General features: G+C 34.8%; 1 protein-coding gene across 3 annotated transcripts in view; it reads left to right on the top strand.

Moving 5' to 3' along the window:
* The window catches only part of CLGN (calmegin), a 47,240-nt gene that overhangs the window by 15,808 nt on the left and 11,429 nt on the right, over positions 1-20,003 (top strand). For all 3 annotated transcript variants that reach the window (XM_059066461.2, XM_067035559.1, XM_067035561.1), the window contains 6 exons: positions 37-110; positions 775-833; positions 4,246-4,387; positions 8,185-8,266; positions 9,670-9,862; positions 12,805-12,994. In XM_059066461.2, coding sequence (XP_058922444.1) covers positions 37-110; positions 775-833; positions 4,246-4,387; positions 8,185-8,266; positions 9,670-9,862; positions 12,805-12,994 — 740 coding nt within the window. The remainder of the gene's footprint in view (positions 1-36; positions 111-774; positions 834-4,245; positions 4,388-8,184; positions 8,267-9,669; positions 9,863-12,804; positions 12,995-20,003) is intronic.

Below are 20,003 nucleotides of genomic sequence, written 5' to 3'. Positions count from 1 at the left end.
GTGAATAACTTTAGATTTTTTAAATCTATTTTCTAGATTAAATATAAGACACCTCAACCTATAGGAGAAGTATATTTTACGGAAACTTTTGATAGTGGAAGGTTGACTGGGTGAGTATTCATTCAGGAGAATTTTTTCCTTGATTTGATCAGCTTTTTTGAAGTTATTGGTTGTTAGCCTATGAAAATTGCCTCTACCACAGTACCTTAAAAAAGGGTTAAAATACTTTATTTCACGGTGTAAACCAATACTGTAACACATTTTTATTATTGATAGAAGTGTTTAATTTGAATTGTTATCATTTATACAAAGAAAATATACAAATGAATCATGAATGTAAAGTGAAAACTTACATTTCTTCATTCCTTAGGACAGATATTAATAACGTAATATCAGATGACAAATTCAATTTAATGTTTTATCCTAAATAATGGTAAAAAAACCACTAAAAGTCATTATTTATTGATCATTATATGCCAGACACTGTCCTAAGTAGGTGGGTAAGAACTATCTTTATCTGCCTTTTACCAGTGAGGAAACTGAGGCTTAGTATACCTTAGCTATGATCATACAGCTAGTAAATTGCAGATTCTAAATTTAACTCTAGCTTTACAGGATTATGTGTAGACATCCTTTCAGCCTCTAAGTATTCATTTATCTTAGAAGGAAAAGCTACTATTGGGTAATCTTCTGTTGTATCTCTGATATGCATTGTATCTATAAATTGTTAGTTTTATTTTTAATAATATACATTTCTTTCAACTTTATTTATAGGTGGGTCTTATCAAAAGCAAAAAAAGATGATACAGATGCGGAGATTTCTATATATGATGGTAAAATATTTATTTAAATATTCAACATAACCATTGTGACTCAGAGTTCACTAGCTTTTGAGATTATATTTTTATTAAATATACCTGAGGCCCCATCCTGCTTCACAACAGAATCTTGTCAAAAGACAAATGGAGTCTTTTGTCTCCTTTCCAATATTTCTGGAAGTCCAGGTAATCCATACTTAAGCCACCATCCAGTTTTCTAACTCTGAACAGTTAAATTTTCACTCCACTGCAGTTAGTCTCTTGCAGGATTTCCCAGGCTACTGCTGTTCTCTTCTGTTTTCCCTCAAGCATGGGCTGCCTAGATCAAGTTATAACTTTCGGCAGGGTCCTCCTAGAGGACATTTATGAGAGCTATGGGAAATGTGGCTGCTCCTGGAGCTCACACCTCCATGCCCACAACCATTATCACCGCATCTCTGATAGGTTATCCTCAGGCTTCACCTCGAAGGAAAAGTCCTATATGCAAGGGTCATCTTTTCTTCCCCAACAGGACTCTCCTGGAGTGTGATGGAAGAATTTCTTCCTCCTCTGAGTCTAAAACCAGCCTCCTCAGTTGTTACATCCTAAAGCAGGATCAGCCTCAGTCAAGGTGACAGATAGTGGGAATTTCCTCTCTCTCAGAGGACCTCAGACCCATAAGGATGTGACCTCTCTCTGAGAATCCAACAGGCATTACATGAAAATAACAACAGAACAACTAACAGCATGTATAGGATGGCAGCAGTCGTTTCATAGTGTTTGTTTTAGTGTGAGATAAAGATCATGCCTGCATGTCTTGCTTTGTAATGTTCTCCATCCCAGTGTATATGCTTATGTACTCCAAAAAGAACTCTACCATATGCCCAGAACAAGCAATACTGCATTCAGTCTAAATCCATTTAGAGAAAAGAATAATTTCCCTCGAAGAAGCATCAAGTCTGCAGAGATAGAACACTACCTAAAATAATACCCACAGAAATACCCGCCATCGAACAGAATGCTTGACTTAAAACATCTATGTTTAGCTTATGTTACAGTTTTTTTAGAACAGCATTGGGTAGATATTTGCTTTATGTTTGTGTTTTAGAAGTATCTGTTGATGGAGTTTTCCTAAAATTAGGATATGGTCTATTTTAGGAGTGAGTTTGCCTCTATTTCTTGCGGGACAAAAATGACTTAGTGTTTAAATGAGTTTCCTCCCACCCCAGCTTAAAATTAGAACGCAAGCAAGCAGAAAACAAGCTTCTTAACACCTAAGTTTGGTCTGTAGTCTTATTAAACAAAATTATCCACAAAAATAATTTCTTAGCATATTAGATTTGGTATGTTTGGTTGACTTTTTTCAATTTCTTGAAAGCAACTTTGAAAAATACAGACGCTCTTAAAGTTTCAGGTCCTGAAAATGGCATTTCGTATATAAATATTAGCAATGTTGTTTATATACTGGTTAGTTGAGACCAATATTGGTTTCTTTGCAGGAATATTTAGCATTTCTAGTCATTAATCACAGCTTCTGTCAAGTGCCACTTGAGTAAAACTAATTCCTATATTTTCAGGAGTAAGCAAATCTGTGTGAAACATTATGTGCTGGGTAACAGGGTTTGCATTTGGAGGAGACGTATTTAAATTTTTCAGATTAAGTTACTAATAAAAGTGTAGCTGTTTAAAAAGTCACCAGTTCTTTAAGTGACCAACTTTCAGGATGTCTTATAAAATTTTGTGAATTCTTTTTGAAATTTTAATTACATCAGAGTTCATATTACCTGGCACTGTATAGAATTTGAGTAAATGATTATTGGTTAATGAAAAGTTATTATTGATTTGAAGTTGGGAAAAACCTCTTGTCCTTGAAGAATAATCACCTGTCACAGGTTTTCTAAAATTAAAGTAGTACTTTTAGATAGTACCTTTTCATAGCAGATAAATGTATGCATGTAATTACAAAAGAAGGCAACATAGTTTTAAAAAGGCTTTACTATGAGTATCCTAAAACCCCTAAAGATAAAGTTGTTACTTCTTAAAAGAAGACCTTTGTGATTTAGTCAAGCCACAGGTTAGTAGTGATAGTACAGTTGCTCATCAGTGTGAGAGAAGAAAAACCAAATGAATTCACTTTTTTTAGAAAAGTATACTATAGCCAAATTAGGGGACGAAAAGGAAAAGAAACTTGAAAACTTTAAAAAAATGAATTCTTAAAAACCCAATAGTGTGTGCACAATGATAGACTAAAATATACCCCTCTCTGGTGTATGAGACTGTTAGGTTCTTACATTGTTGTTTTTTAGAAAAAAAAAAATATATATAAAGTACATTAGTAATTCAAAAGTGCCCATTAATATTTCAAGTTGGCACAATACCGGAAAATAGCCAATTTTCGCTAAATTGAGTTTTCTTGGAATAGGCGATACCTCTAATTTTCAAAAATAGAACACTTTATACAAATTAATAGAAATTAGTATTTTCTGTTTTAAAAAGAGTAAAGGAGGAAAGTCCAATCTACAACTTTGGGGCTGCAGCTAACCCGCCTAGCTTTGCATTATATGCTGCCTGTGATCTAATTGCAGGAGCTTCCTGATCTTAAACATGGGAAATTCCAGCCCATAGAGGACCTAACTCAGCAGCCTAGTGCTTATCTAGTATGTATGACTTCCTTGGCCAAAAGTTCTGAGAACTGATTGGCTTAGCTTAGGAAGTGTTAACTTTAGTTTGTGTTGTTTGGGCATGACAATTTTCAAATTAAAATTTAAATCGGGCTTCCCTGGTGGCGCAGTGGTTGAGAGTCCGCCTGCCGTTGCGGGGGACGCGGGTTCGTGCCCCGGTCCGGGAAGATCCCACATGCCGTGAAGCGGCTGGGCCCGTGAGCCATGGCCGTTGAGCCTGTTCGTCCGGAGCCTGTACTCCGCAACGGGAGAGGCCACAACAGTGAGAGGCCCGCGTAACACACACACACACAAAAAATTTTTAATCCCTACAGTAACTTCTGCAAAGTAAGAAAAGTAGCTGATAATACCATAAATTTCAAAAAAATAGACTGAGGCAAACTCATTTTGTGTTAAGGATGTACTTTGTCTCCTGTGTAATTTAAAAATACCTCATTTTAAAAATACAATGTTGATAACAGTATGAGACAAACCACATTTTCTGATTTCATTGATTACAGTCTTTCAGAGAAATCCAAACTAAGCCAGCTTTAGAGGTGCTTTAATTAAATACTGTAGGGTCTGTTATTTATTAGTTTTCACAGTTTTAAGAGAAAAAGAGGACATACATACATACAGGTGCAGATATTATTTTCTGATTTAAAATGTGATTTTATTTTTCCCAAAGTAGCCTTCATGGAAGAATATTATTGGTCACCACTTCTAATAAATAATTCTTAAGTCAGTGTTTTTGGTTTTAGTTTAACTTGCTTTGTTTTGTATTTTAGGAAGATGGGAAGTAGAAGAACTGAAAGAATATCAAGTACCTGGTGACCGAGGACTGGTGTTGAAATCTAGAGCAAAGCATCATGCAATATCTGCTGTATTAGCAAAACCTTTCATCTTTGCTGATAAACCTCTGATAGTACAGTAAGTTTTATTATGTTTTTAATACTTTTTGTGACATTTGTATTAGTTTTGTATAATTTGGCTTTTGAATATGGGTATAATGGGTATAAAATGGGCATAAAAAACTAGATTTTCCTTTTCCATTTCATTTGCTTAAATACACAATGCATGTATACACACAGACACCCTGAGGTTTCGAGTGAAAAGCAGGTTAGTTGAAAAATTATATAATATATACTGTAATGTACAACATTCCACCACCATAAACTATATAGTGCATACTAAAATCACCATTTTTATTTTAACTCTTTACTAAAATGACTTGCTATTAAGATATATTAACCTCAGTATATTCAGAATGGAACCATAAATATTACTGGTAAACCAGTGATAAGATTCAAAGGCAGCAAATTCATTTTAAAGAGGAAGTGCCCTCTTAAAGGGCACATGTCCTCACAGACAGTCACCCCTTCCCTCCCCTGCAATATGACAAACTAGTTTTATTGTCATGTTGTTTGCATGTGTAACTGTTGTAAAATCAAGTGTAAATTCCTCAAGCTTGTTTCACCTATACTGGTATAAAACCAAAATAGATGTGTACAAATACAATTACAAAACCAATGAAATTCATATTAAAAACAAAGAAAAGGAAATGTAGAAATGTTACTTTCTACCTTATATCAGAAGATTGGGCTGTCCAAAATTAATTACAGTGTAAGGAAATACCATTAACTGTAAACTTAACACTCCAGAAACACTTCAGTTTTTTGTTAACATGTTAAATATATTCCTATGTGGTGTAACTAAAATGCCATTTTGTATTTTAGAAAGTTAAAACAATATGGCATTTGGTATAATTGGGCTAATTTTTCAGCTGTGATGCTTTGGCTTAGTTGTACTGTTATTTCAGTAAATTTAAAATATCAAATAATGTCAAAGAGTATACAACCATTTAAACAAATGAAAAATATTGTTATAAGTACTTATTGGGATTAATATTTGAGCTTGATATATGTCATTATTCAGAGTTTGGGGTTTCTTTTTTCTTGAAAATTTGAAAGTAATCTTATTCTGTTGAAGTTAGGTGAATATAATATCATTTTCTATTTTAATCCTTTGTGGCTTAAATGAAAGGGTAATGGAAAATAATATAAAGTTTAACTTTTCCAGAGTAAAATGAATCAAATTTGGTATTTTCAGAAAATATAAATCACTGCTAGGCAAGCAAGTGAAAGATAACTTGCAAGATTAGAAGCAAAGATAATAAGTCTAAAAAAATTATTAAAGCAGTTGTGAAATTATTATTCTGAAAAAAGAAAAGGAGAATCAAGAAGAATGGAATAGCAGTGTTTGATATGCTTGAAAACAGTTCAAAGGAGGATAGTGAATATTTGTTATTCTTAATTTTGATGAAATGAGATAAATAAAATATTTTATATTTACTATAAATACTATAGATTTATGACATAACTTTACTCTAAAGCTGCTTTTTCCAAATTGTGTATATATTAATATACATTACGTGGTCATATAAGTTTTAGAAACTAAGAATATCTGAACCTTAAAGGTAAGGAAGCATATTTGCCCATTAAAGACTTTGAGAAGTTCTCTGTATGAAAACCTGTTTTTAACTTGAATATTGTGTTTCCTAAACATAATTGACCACAGAAGTTTTTTTTCCCCCCATAGCAATAATTACTATTTCATGGGACAGTTTAGAAAATGCTACTCTAAAGAAAATAGGGTTAACATATATTCTGCATTTGTCCTCATTTTTCCTATGATTTAAAATTAGCAGCAGTGAAGCTCTGTGACATACATTTCACTGATCCTCGAATCCATTGTGAACTATTTATACTAGGCACAAGTTAATGATTTGAAAAATTCGGAAGTTTTCAGCATATGAAATAGACATAGTGATCAAGTCTAGGCATACTAAGACAGCAGAGCTGTCTTAACGTTTATAGAGACAATTTACACAATTCTCTCTAGTTCTTTACACAGAACCCTTTCTCCTTGGATCACCTATACTAAAACTATATCTCTTTTTATTTTATTTTACTTAGAATACCAAATATTTACCTTTAGTTCACATCATGCGCCATTTCTTTTACTTTGTACTCTTCAAAGACATGTTTCATGAATAAAAAGTTTATCAGCTACTGCTTAAAAGTATTGATAAGGCTTTGAGGAAACAAACTTTAAAAAATGAAAAAGAACAAAACAAAATTTTTCTTCTGATCATAACAGAAGCTAACATTTTTGAGCATTTATTGGCCCATCACTGTGCATGACAACTTCTAATCATCATAACAGTCCTTTGAGGTGTAGGTATGGGCAATATTCCCATGTTACAGATGAGCAAATAGAGACTAGAGCTTCAGTAATGTGCCTTTAGCCGAGGTATTACCAGAATCCAGAAAAAAATCTCAGGTCTTCCTGACTCAAAAGTACTTGCTTGTAACCACTGTTGCAGATATCTTGAGAAATAAAGCAGAGTAGAAAGTAGGGAGGGGAAATCACCAAAATCTCCAGCAACTCAGAGATGATCACTTAAAAGTTTACTGTATTTTCTCTATTTCTTTTCTGTACAAAATACATATACTAATTGGGTTCAAACTCTCAAAGTTTTGTATGCTTTTTTTTTTTTTTTTTTACTTTGTCTCTAAACTTTCCTCAGAAACATTTTAAACTATAGTCCTTCATTAAAATTATCACTGTCCTGTTGCTCCTCTAGTTTTCATCTCTTTTTGCTTTAATTCATTAAACCAAATCATAACTTTTTTGGTTTTCACTGTTTTTCAGTTTGATAACCGGTTTGTCACATGTAATCCATCAATTTACTGAAAATCTCTTCTAAATAGTGTTCAGTAAGACTGTCATTGCCTAAATAAGACAAAACAACAACAGAACTTTTGCTGAGAATTAGAGTGTTGTAAACCTATGAAGAGACTGCCATGTCAGTTCACTCTTTTAGCTGTTACACTGTATTTCCCCTATCTCCTGGCTGTGAAGATCTGAAATAGTCCAGGTTATTGACTGAGATTATGAAATCTCTTTGCTTTCGGTATTTAATTAAATGTACAACTTATTTAACATGGTTTCAGTGTAGCTGAACTAAAAGACAAATTAGTAGCAGATTGGATATCTAGGATCATTAGCAATTTCTTAGAAATTTATGCTGTAGCCATGACCCCCATAGTCTTTGTTTTTAGTTTATAAAGACTATGTGTAGTATGTACCTTATTTTAATTTGAAGTTTCCTGTTAAAAGTTTTAGTCAAAGTATTTTATTCTTTTTTGTTGTTGTTGTTTTTGTTTTCTTTTTTCTTTTTTTTCTTTTTTTTTTTTTTTTTGCGGTACACGGGCCTCTTACTGCTGTGGCCTCTCCCGCCGCGGAGCGCAGGCTCAGCGGCCATAGCTCACGGGCCCATCCGCTTCGCAGCATGTGGGATCCTCCCAGACCAGGGCACGAACCCGTATCCCCTGCATCGGCAGGCGGACTCCCAACCACTGCGCCACCAGGGAAGCCCCAAAGTATTTTATTCTTAATTCAACAGTTTTGATGAAAAAAATTATTTCGACAAATTGGTTGGCTTTTGTATAGTTGATTATAACATTCTATTTTTAATATTTTAAGGATGCGCACAGAAAAGTCATTTCTGCTTGTTCCCTATAGGTTGTGGATATGCTTTGTATGAGCTTTCTGGTAATGTAAAATGTTTGTGTTTAAATGAATTGAGAGTAATACATTAGATTTTGAAGAACAGTTAGTAATTTTTATTTATCAGCAGTATGATTCTTTTTCCCTTCATTTAGATATGAAGTAAATTTTCAAGATGGTATTGATTGTGGAGGTGCATACATTAAACTCCTAGCAGACACTGATGGTTTGAATCTGGTATGATATTTTAATGTTTAAGAAAACCTTATTAAAGTTAATAAGTATTTTTAAGGAGCAATTGACACAACTGAAATTTTCATTTTCAACTGAAATCGAAAATAACTTTGAAAATTTTTATCCACCGTGAGTTTATATAGCTTTTACAGTGTGCCTTCAAGTTTCGTACACAGCTGTGTTACTTGATGGCATCAGTTTTGTAATCATTAGCCACATAAAAAAGTTTGCTATGTCAATAAATAAAAATAACCTGGTGCTTATAAATGTCACTATAAGACCAGCTTACAGTTATTTTCTTCACAAAATAATAATCACAGGAGAAGTAAGATAATGGAGTAAAGCAGTAAAACAAAATAGCCAAAGAACCAAATTAAAAAGGCAGGCCAGTTCAGGAATTGGCAGTCTGCAAAAATTTACTAAGTTAAAAATGTTTTCATGGTGAAGCAGGTAACATTAGGACCACTGGAGGTTTGGAGACATTTCTTATAGCATCCTCCTACAGGAGGCTATGTCAGGATTTCTGCGTATAACAAAAATAAGATAAATGAGACAATGAGATATTTGTCAGAATGCGTGGCTATGAAACAGATTAAAGGATTCATTTACTGTTATTAGGATCAGGTAAAGGGGAGGCCATTTGTAGTAGATGGTGAAACACTTAGGTATTGTGAGATGATGATCACCTGAAGGTACAATGGCGATAATAAAGTCAAATACCAAGTATTTTTCTCAGCACTTTATCTAATTAGTTCAGTTAATCCTCAGAGAAACCTTATAAGGTACGTACTATTATTATCTTCATCAGAGGTATGAAATAGAACCACAGGGAGGTTAAGAAATATGCTCAGGGCCACACACAGCTGGTTTAAAGGCAACGGTAGGATTTGAACTCCAGATCCTGTGCTCTTAAGCAGTGTCCATGCCAAATGAGGAGAAATGACCAGTAATAAAATGGGGAGCATGTTGCTGTGTCTGTTTTTGAGTCTGAATCTCTTCGTCACATTGTGCTAAGGGGCGCCATCTTCTGGTGTCTTACTGAGTAGTAGTAATAGCTAAGTAAGCACTGTAGTCTTAAGTCACAGAATGCTTTTCTCTGTGCTTCATTTTCTTAATAAAATATTAATAATACAGATCTATATAGAGTAAAACATTATGAGGTTGCTAGGGTGGTTCCAGCTTCTCTCCTACATCTTGAGGATGGAAGTAGTGTGTGCACTTAAAAAACTTTTTTGAAATAAAATTTGTTGTGTTTTCCACATCCTTTATTGTCAATTGTGTCAACTAATTCTTTGGTGAATTAGCATTTGATACATTTTTGTGAACTCTACCCAGTGGGGTAGAATAGAGAAATTCATTAAATACTCTAATTCTGGACTAATCCCAATACTCATCTCTCTTTGAAGGAAAACTTTTATGATAAAACATCCTATACCATTATGTTTGGACCAGATAAATGCGGAGAAGATTATAAACTTCATTTTATCTTCAGACATAAACATCCCCAAACTGGAGTTTTTGAAGAGAAGCATGCCAAACCTCCAGATGTAGACCTTAAAAAGTTCTTTACAGACAGGAAGACTCATCTTTATACCCTTGGTATGTCCTTTTAATTCATTCATTAATTCAAAGATATTTGCTGACTACCAATGTTTTCGTGGCAAGTGCTTTGGGAGAAACACAGGTCCTTCTGTTAAGGGCTTATCTTTTTAGGAGAATAAGACACACATATTTATAGCACAGGTAGAAAGTAAAGTGTCGAATGAGGTACAGTTAAGAGCTCAAAAACAATATTACTTTCAGTTTGGAAACTTGGAGAAAACCTAATGAAGGCGGTTATATGTGACCTAGTCTTAAAGTGTAGATACAATGTGGAAGATAGGAGAGGAAAGGGATATTTTAGGCACCCTGACATTAGTGGTGCTGAAAGAATAGAAAACTGGAGCAAAAGGTTAAAGAGGAGGAAGCCCTTAATATTAGACTTTATTCTATAGGCAGTTGTCATTGTTGGGTCCTGCCTTTTGGTAGTTGTGGGAAAACTTTGAAAGGGAAAGCATTGAGCAACCATCTATTAACATACGTAGCTTTACTTTTGTAACTAGGAGTTTGCGTATATGTTGACTAGGAGGAACACTACATGGGATTGTTCCTCCTTTTCCCAAGAACATACAATTATAGAGCTTTGTTCTGCCCATGATTACTTAAAATCACAACATGTCAGAACCTAACAGGACAGCTCCATCCAAGACTAAGATATTTCAGTTTTCTTTACAAAAACTGCAGTTACAGAAACATTCATTTTGTCTGCCAACACAGGGACCAATTTTATTTTTAATATCAGTATTGATATCAAAGACCTTTTTCTGAAATTGGAAAATAGTACTAGACATTTTGGGGAGCATAAAGTAAATTGTAGAAATGTAGAGATAATGAGAAATTATAACTAGAAAAAATGAATTTTAATTAGACTTTGTATAAACCTGGTCAAAAGCACTTTGGTAGTGTAGTCAAAGGCCACAATTCCACTTTCAGGAATTTATCCAAAGAAAATAATCCAGAAGAAAGAAAATGACCTATGTGTAAAACTATACTGTAAATTGGAAGCAACCCAAATGTTACAGTAGTGGTTTTCTTTCTATACAATACAAAATGATAACTGTGAAAAGATTTGGCAACAAGGAAGAGACGTGTATAATATTAAAATTGGGAAAGAAAACGAGATTCAAATTGGAGGCACATCCTGATGGCCACTAGACATATTATGCAAACAAAAAGACTAGAAAAAACTAATTTTTATTAATCACCTGATAGGTACCATGCTCTATGCTAGACACTTTGTTTACAACCGTCCTGTGAGGTGAGCAGTTTCTCTCTATTTTGCCTTAATTTAGGTTAAGTAACTTGCCCTAGGAAACAAAAGTAATTGTTAAGACTGGAATTAAAACTCAAGTCTGACTCTTAAACATTTGCTTTTCTTACTACTATAAACAAAAGCTTTGTTGTGCTAGAATTATCAAGTGGCTATTTTCTTTTTAAAAAAACTTTCTGTAATACTACTATATTTTTATAACATTATTCTGTAGTTGTTCTAAGAACCTTACGGGGTCCCTTAAAAGACTTTATAATCCAATGCCTTTTGTTGTAGATTCATCTAGAACATTGAATACAGTTTTCTAAATGGAAAGGCTTTTTGGCTAAAGGTTTTAGGCAAAGATGTCTTTTCACATAAGTGTAATTGTCATGTGCTTTTTTGAGTTACTATAATTTTAAAACATTTCAGATGCAAAATTTATTCAGAAAATAGTCTTTTCGGGATTTTTCTTGAGAAATGTCTTTTTTTTTTTATTAGAAAGGGTCTAGCACATTTTTGCATTTAAGATCTTATTCTCAGTTCTGCTTCAATCTTGACCTTTTTCCTTTGTGTAGTAATATAGTTTTATAATCTCAGCTGTAATAGAAGAGGAAATGGTGGAGAAAAAAGAGAAGGGAGAAAATACTGAGTGTTCATTTTTATTATTTGACTTTGTATATAAATTGCAATATTTGATTTTGATATAAATAATTTGGCACTGTTGTGACTGAAACCTTTGGAGATTGTTATTACTTCAGAATTGCTTTTACAGAAAGTGGGAGCCCATCTACCTAGTTAAGTCAGGATCATCCTGACATTTATTGACAGCTCCTACTTCCTTAACTTACTAAAAGCAAATGTTAGGCAGCTACTTTCATCTACAATTCTTTCCAAAGATATAAATTATACTCAGTGACTCCCCACCACATGTTTACAGAAGAGAGAAAGAGCTTTTATTTTGTCATTACAATAATAAGGGAGTCCTTTATGAAACTTTTGGCTGAGGGACTTCTAAAGAGCTAGAATTCACCTCAAAACAAACGTACTAAAGTGTGAGGTTGAATATTTCCAATCATCCTTAAGACATTTTTCACTACAGTGTATGAATCAGTAAATTTGAAATGCCAATGAGCTTTATAGATTTCTGGGAAATCATAAGACTGTATCAATGTTAAATTCCTGATTTTGGTGCCTAGAGTTGGGTTATATAGGAGAATGTCCTTGTTTATAGGAAATATACATTAAAACATTCAGGGATGATATGGATGAGGTCAGTAATTTACTCTCAAGTAATTCAAGAAAAAATAAAGTTCTTTATAGCATACTTGCTACTTTTAAAGTTTGAAGTCATTTCAAAAAATTATTTTAAAATAGTGAAGATTGGGTTGTATTCTGTAACTATGGAAGAGTGAAGCTGACTGGTCATGTGAGTCCTAAGCTGAGTTAGCTATTGAGTATTTTTATTTGAGAAGTAATGGAGCATTTTATTAAATTATTATTATTACTTAAAATTTTATCTTTGGTTTTAGAAAGCATTATATCTAGTGATTTCAGTGTATTTTGATTTAATACATCAGTAATTCCTTTATTGTGGTTGAGAGAAAATTTTACCCATGAAGTTTAGGGTAGAAGATTATCTTTAACATGTCTGTCAATATGATAAGTGTAATATGTTTAAATTGGTCTTTAGTGATGAATCCAGATGACACATTTGAAGTATTAATTGATCAGATAGTTGTAAACAAAGGAAACCTACTGGAGGATGTGGTTCCTCCTATCAGTCCTCCCAAAGAAATTGAAGATCCCAGTGATAAAAAACCTGATGATTGGGATGAAAGAGCAAAAATCCCTGATCCTTCTGCTGTCAAACCAGAAGACTGGTAAGCAAAGAATTCAGTAGCAGAGTGTTCTTTGGCATAAAGTAACGTGTGTTTATGTGAAGTAACGTGTGTTTAAGTGAAATTTACAACCAATGAAGCTTATTCTTTTAAACATCAGTACTACTTATTTTGACTATTTTGGGTGAAATACTTCTCTAAAACGGATTTTGCACTCCCCTGCCTCTTAATTATCTTAATTTTCATTTTAATTAATATTTTCATTTTGTTGCCCTTTTCAATATAGTATTTGTATTTTGTATGTTTTCAGTGTTGTGAGGGAAAAAACTCCATGAATCTGAAGCACCAACACTTTAATTTCAGTTCCCAGTTTGATCTTTATCATATATGTGTGTGCGTACTTTACATAGTTGCGGTGTTTTCAGTTAATGATTAGTTGGCTTAAAAAGCCATATTCTCGGCGTCTTATATAGGATTTACTCATACCAGTTTGCTTACCCATAAAATGTTCACTAGCTGAGTATTTGTGTGGTTTCCATTCTACAGGATTATGAATATTTTCCTTAAAAGAAATGTATTCAGTTCCAGATTACTTACAGCTTGAATTCAGATGGTGAGGGATACTTTTATAACTCTCCATTTAACTGAGATATTCTTTGTCCTTCAAATATGTTTTGTAATTTCTCCCTAAAATCTTGTTACCTTTATTCCTAAGAACATTTTTTCCCCTGCTGACAGTTAACTCTTAATTATGGTTTTGCTAAGAAGATTATCTGTCTTTGTGTATTTAACCCACCCTATTGGTTATCTATAGCTGTGTAACAAATTACCAAAAAACTTAGCAACTGAGGACATGAACTCACCCAGTTCCTGAGAGGCAGGAATCTGGGAGTGGCTAGCTCCCCAGTTCTGGCTCAGACTCTCCTGAGGTTGCAGTAGAGCTGCCAGTAAGAGCTGCCTGCATCTGAAGGCTTGACGTGGGCAGCTGGAGGATCCACTTCCCACTGGCTTCTGTAGCCTTTGTCAGGAAGTTTCCGTTCCCTGCCACCTAGGCCTTTCCTTAGGTCACCTCATGACATGGCAGGTGGCTCCCCTAGAGGGAGTGATCCAAGAGGGAGAGAGCACAACCACAGAAACTGCAGTGCCTTTTATAACCTAATCTCAAAAGTGGCATGCCATCACTTCAGCTGTATTGTTTGTCACACAGACCAACCCTAGTACAGTTGGGAGGAGACTACATAAAGGTAGATGTACTAAGTATGAGTAAAAAAAGTTTTATTCTTAGTTTACTAAGAGTTTTTTTTCCCCATGATTGGGTGTTATATTTTGTAAAACACTTTTTGTGCATCTATTGAGATGACCACGTGGTTTTTCTCCTTTATTTTCTTAGTGTGGTGAATTATATTGATTGATTTTCTAATGTTGACTAACCTTGCAATCTCCTTGGTCAACAAGTATTGTCCTTTTGATGTTTGCTGGATTCTGATTGCATGTTTTTTTTCTGTCAGATTTATTGAAGTATAATTTTCATACAGTTAAATCCATTTATTTTAGATATACAGTTCTGTGAGTTTGGAAAAATATATACAGTGATCTAACCACTGTCACAGTCGTGATGTACAATATTTCCATCATTCCCCAAAGGCCTTTATATCCGTTTGTAATCAATTCCCTCCTTCCACCTTTAACCTCTGGAAACTACTGATGTGATTTCTGTCCCTTATAGCTTTGCCTTTTTCAGAATATCATATAAGATGGAATTATACAGTATATAACTTTTCTTTCTGATTTCTTTCACTCAGAATGATGCTTTCTGAGATTTATCTGTATTTTTTGCTTGTATCAGTAATTAGTTTTGTTTTATTGCTGAGTAGTGTACCATTGTAGGGATGTATCATAATTTGTTTACCCATTCACATATTGATGGAAGTTTGGGTTTCCAGTTTGGGGCAATTATGAATAGAGCTGTTACAAACATTTGTGGTCAGGGCTTTGTATAGACATAATTTTTCGTTTTTCTTCGGTAAATACCTAGGAGTGTGATTGTACAATAAGTGTATGTTTAAATTTATAAGAAACTGCCAAACTTTTCCAAAGGGCTATACCATTTTGCATTCCCACCATTGTGTAAGAGTTCCAGATGTTATACATTAACAGCATTTGGTATTATGGTTTTTTAACTGAGATATAATTGACATATAATATTGTAATAGTTTACGTGTACAACATAATGATTTGATATATGTATATATTGCAAAATGATCACTACAGTAAGTTTAGTTAACATCCGTCACTTCACATAGTTAACAGCTTTTTTTCCTGTTTTGAGAACTTTTAAGATTCACTCCTTTTAACTTTCAAATATATGATATAGTGTGGTGACCTGTAGTCACCATGCTGTACCTTACATCCCCAGGACTTATTTATCTTATAAGTGGAAGTTTGTACCTTTTGACCTTTTGGTATTATCTGTTTTTGTTTTTCTTTGGATATTCTGAAAGGATTGTAGTGATATCTAATTGTAGTTTTGATTTACATTTCCCTAATGACAAATCCTTAATTTGCCCAATTTTCATTTACTTGCCATTCATATCAGTTTCTTTGGAGAAGTATCTTTTCAGTTTTTTCCGCTGCTTTATTTGGGTTATTTTTTTGTATTCAGTTATGAGAGTTCTTTATATTCTGGATACAGGTGTTGTGTCAGTTATCTAGTTCTGTTTAACAAATTACCCCAAAATTTTGCGGCTTAAAACAACATTTGTTATCTCTCTGTTTCTTGTGATTCAGGATTCTGACTGCAGCTTAGTGGATCCTTTGGCCCTGGGTCTTTCAGCTGCAGTTAAGATGTCAGCTGGGGCTATAGTCATCTAAAGGCTCAATGAGGAGCGGATCCAGTTTCAGTTTCACTCAAGTGGGCATTGGCAGGATTCAGTCTCTCAAGGGACTGAATTGTTGTTGGACTGAGGGCCTCAGTTCCTGGCTGGGTGTTGGCCAGAATCATCCCTTCGTTCCTTGCAATCTAGGCCACAGAGTATCTCACAACATGGTAGCTGTTTTCAACAGAAGCAAGGGAGAGGGGAAGGGAGGGGAGAAGAGAGTGTGAAGAAGATGGAGGTTACAGTCTGTACTGGGTTAACACTGTCCTCCAAAATTCCATGTCTACCCAGAACCTGTAATTGTGACTTTATTTGGAATTAGGACCTTTGCATCTGTAATCAAGTTAAGATGAAGTAATACTGGATGAGGGTGGGCCCTAAATCTAGTACTACTGGTGTGCTTGTAAGAAGAGGGAAATTTGGACACAGTCACACAGGGAGAACACGATGTGACAACTGAGGCAGAAATTGCAGTGATGCATCTACAAGCCAGGGAATGCCAAGGGTCGTCAGTGGCCACCAGAAGCAAGGAAGAAACAAGGAAAGATCCCGTCCTGGAGCTTCCAGAGAGAGCATGGTCCTGCCCAAAACTTTGATTTCAAATTTCTAGTCTCCAGAATTGTGAGATAATACATTTCTGTCACTTTAAGCCACCCAGATTGTGGTGTGTTGTCACGGCAGCCTAGGGAAACTAATATACAGTCTTTTATAACTTAATCTTGGAAGTAACATACCATTACTAATTTCTGTTCATTAATAGCATGTTATTAGGTCCCACCCAAACTCAAGGAGAGGGGACTTCACATGGACATGAATACCAGGAGGCAGGATCATTGGAAACCATTTCAGAAGCTGCCTACCTCAGTCTGAGATTGCCAGTGCCAGAGTCCCTGAGGCGAGGACCCGGTTAGGTGGCACCCAGATTTCGCAGTACAGACACCGCAGTAATAAATGTTACTTTAAGCCCCTAAGTTTTGGGGTAGTTTGTTATGCAGCAGTAGTCAATTAATATAGATATGCGGTATGCGATATTTCCTTTCACTCTGGGGCTTGTCTTAATTTTCGTAACAGAGAGCAGAAGTTTTAAATTTTTATGAAGTCCAGTTTGTCAATATTTGTCTTTGATGATTCATGGTTTTTGCATCTTACTAAGATAAGATGTCTTTGCCTAAATGTGACAAAGATTTTCTTTTGTTTTCTAGACAAATAGTTTTGACTAAAACTCTGTTCTGAGTTAATTTTTGTATGTAGTGTGAGGTATAAATCAAGATTAATTTTCAAAAATATGGGTGTCTAATTGTTCCAGCATCTCTTATCATCCATTTAATGTCTGTAATGATCTGTACTGATGTCCCCTCTTTCTTTTCTGATATGGCAACTAGTGTTTTTTCTTGATGTGTCTAGCTGAGGGTTTATCAATTTTATTGAGCTTTTTGGAGGACCAGCTTTTGTTTTAGTTTTTTCCCTTCCATTGACCTTTTTTGTATTTCGTTATTTCCTTCCTCTTCTTACTTTGGACTTAATTTGCTCCTCTTTTCTACCTTATTAAGGTAGAAAATAATTTCTGATAGAAGCAACTGTAAAATTTCTCTAAGCACTGTTTTAACTAAGTTCCACAAATATATATTATTTATGAGAACATTCAGTTCATACTGTTTTATAATTTCCCTAGTGATTTCTTCTTTGATTCATGTATTTTTAAATGTGTTGCTTTGTTGTCAATTATTTATGGATTTTCCAGATATGATTTTCATTTTAACTCCCAAGTTAATTCTATTGTCAGAAAACATTCACAAATAGCAGTTACATCAGGTTGGTCGATAGCATTGTTCAAAAGCTTTTATATTCTTAATGGTCTTCAGTCTGTTCTCTTACTGAGAGAAGAGAACTAAAATCTTCAACTATGATTGTGGATTTGTCTTTATCTCCTTTGAGTTCTCTTACTTTTTGCTTAAAGATCTGTTACTAGATCAATTCACAGTATTTCATGACCTCTTGAGAGGCTGGCCTTTTTTAAATTATAAAATGTCCTTTTTTTTTTTTTTTTTTTTGGTGGTACGCGGGCCTCTCACTGTTGTGGCCTCTCCCGTTGCGGAGCACAGGCTCAGCGGCCATGGCTCACGGGCCCAGCCGCTCCGCGGCATGTGGGATCCTCCCGGACCAGGGCACGAACCCGTGTCCCCTGCATCGGCAGGCGGACTCTCAACCACTGCGCCACCAGGGAAGCCCTAAAATGTCCTTCTTTATAAACTCTTATAATACTCTCTGTCTTGAAGTCTACTTGGTCTGATATTAATTAAATCAGCACTCCAGTTTTCTTTTAAATCATGTTTCCATTGAATATTATTTTCCATTATTTACCTGTAACCTGTATATGCCTTTATTTTTCAGGTGATTTTCTTGTAGGCAACTACATTTGGGTCTTGCCTTTTAATTTGAGTGCTTTAAACCATCTACATTTAATGCACTTATTGCTATGGCCGGGTGTAAACCTACCATCTCACTACTTGTTTTTTCTTTGTCCCATATATTCTGTGGCTTTTTATAAAATGTTTTTCCTGGCTTTTTTCGGATTGAGTTATATTTTATTTGAGTCTTCTATTTTTTCTTCTCTATTGGCTTTTTGGCTTTTCATCTGTAGTTTGTTGTTTTGCTGGTTGCTCTAGGGTTTGCAATATGCATCTTAAACCTATTTCAGTACTCTCAAATAGTGTTATACCACTTCATGTCTAAGTTAATCATATGAGAGTCTTATATTTTCTCCCGTACATCCTTCATGCTATTATCATACATTTCCTTCTTTATATACTGTGAAGGCCATGCATATTTATTCTTCAATCCATCTCTTTTTATCGGACAGTTATGAGGGGAAAAGTTCTTTTATTTACCCACATATTTACCATTTCTGGTACTCTCCTTTTGTGTAGATAGAAATTCCTGTCTGTTATTGTTTTCCTTCTGCTTGATAAACTTGTCTTAATACATTATAGTACATACCTGTTGTCATTGCGTTCTCTTAAATTATTTGTCTGAAAATCTCTTTATTCTGCCTTCATTTTTGAAGGATTTTTCACTATGGGGTTAGAGGTTGATAGTTATTTTGCAACAGCCATACCATATCATGAGGCTCACACTGATTCTGATGAGAAGTCAGTTGTTATTCTCATCCTTGTTCTCCTTTACCTAATATGTCATTTTTTTCTATTTGGTTTTAAGATTTATTTTCATTGTTACTGGTTTTCAATAGTTTGATTTTTGTTGTGCCTTGATGTCATTTGTGTGTGTGTGTGTATTTGCCTTGCTTTGGATTCTTTGAGTTTTTTGAAATGCGGGTTTATAGTTTGTATCAAATTTGGGTAACATTTAGCCATTATTTCCTTAAATATTTATGTATGCCTCCCCATCTCTTTTTTGGGATGCCACTTAAATGTGTGTTAGACTGCTTTACATTTGTTACACAAGTCACTGAGAAGCTATTCTTTTTTTTTTTTTTTTTTTTTTTTTTTTTGTGGTACGCGGGCCTCTCACTGCTGTGGCCTCTCCCGTTGCGGAGCACAGGCTCCGGATGCACAGGCTCAGCAGCCATGGCTCACGGGCCCAGCCGCTCCGCGGCACGTGGGATCTTCCCGGACCGGGGCACGAACCCGCGTCCCCTGCATTGGCAGGCGGATTCTCAACCACTGCGCCACCAGGGAAGCCCATCATTTTTTAAAACCAGTTTTTCTCTGTGTACTTCATTTTGGAAAGTGTCTGTTACTATTTCTTCAAGTTCTTGTTGTTTGTAAACATTGGGGTTTACCACCTTTTCAGAACATAGAATATTGCTCCTGGAAAACCAAAAGTGTTAACTTGTTGACTCTCTTTTAGATAAATAGGGGGTACTGGTTAGCAGTGAAAATGTCTTTGCCTTAAGGGAAATAGTATAATAGGGAAGTAACTTGTGCAAGGTAGGAAGAATAGTACTTTTTTAAAAAAATGAATAAGTCACTTATTAGTGTATCACTTCCATGATTCATGCTATCAGAAAAGGTAGGACTACATCCCTCCATGTGGGCTTTCTAGCATTGCTTCATCTTTGTTTGCCCATAAAGAGTAAGGCTGGGACATACATTTGCCCTTAAATGAGAGAAACTGTATATTACCAACCTCATTCTGATTGGTGAAATGTGTGAGAA

The sequence above is a fragment of the Kogia breviceps genome, chromosome 6 (genome assembly GCF_026419965.1).
Source record: "Kogia breviceps isolate mKogBre1 chromosome 6, mKogBre1 haplotype 1, whole genome shotgun sequence".
Lineage (NCBI taxonomy): Eukaryota > Metazoa > Chordata > Mammalia > Artiodactyla > Physeteridae > Kogia > Kogia breviceps.
This window is presented reverse-complemented; position numbering and strand designations above follow the sequence as displayed.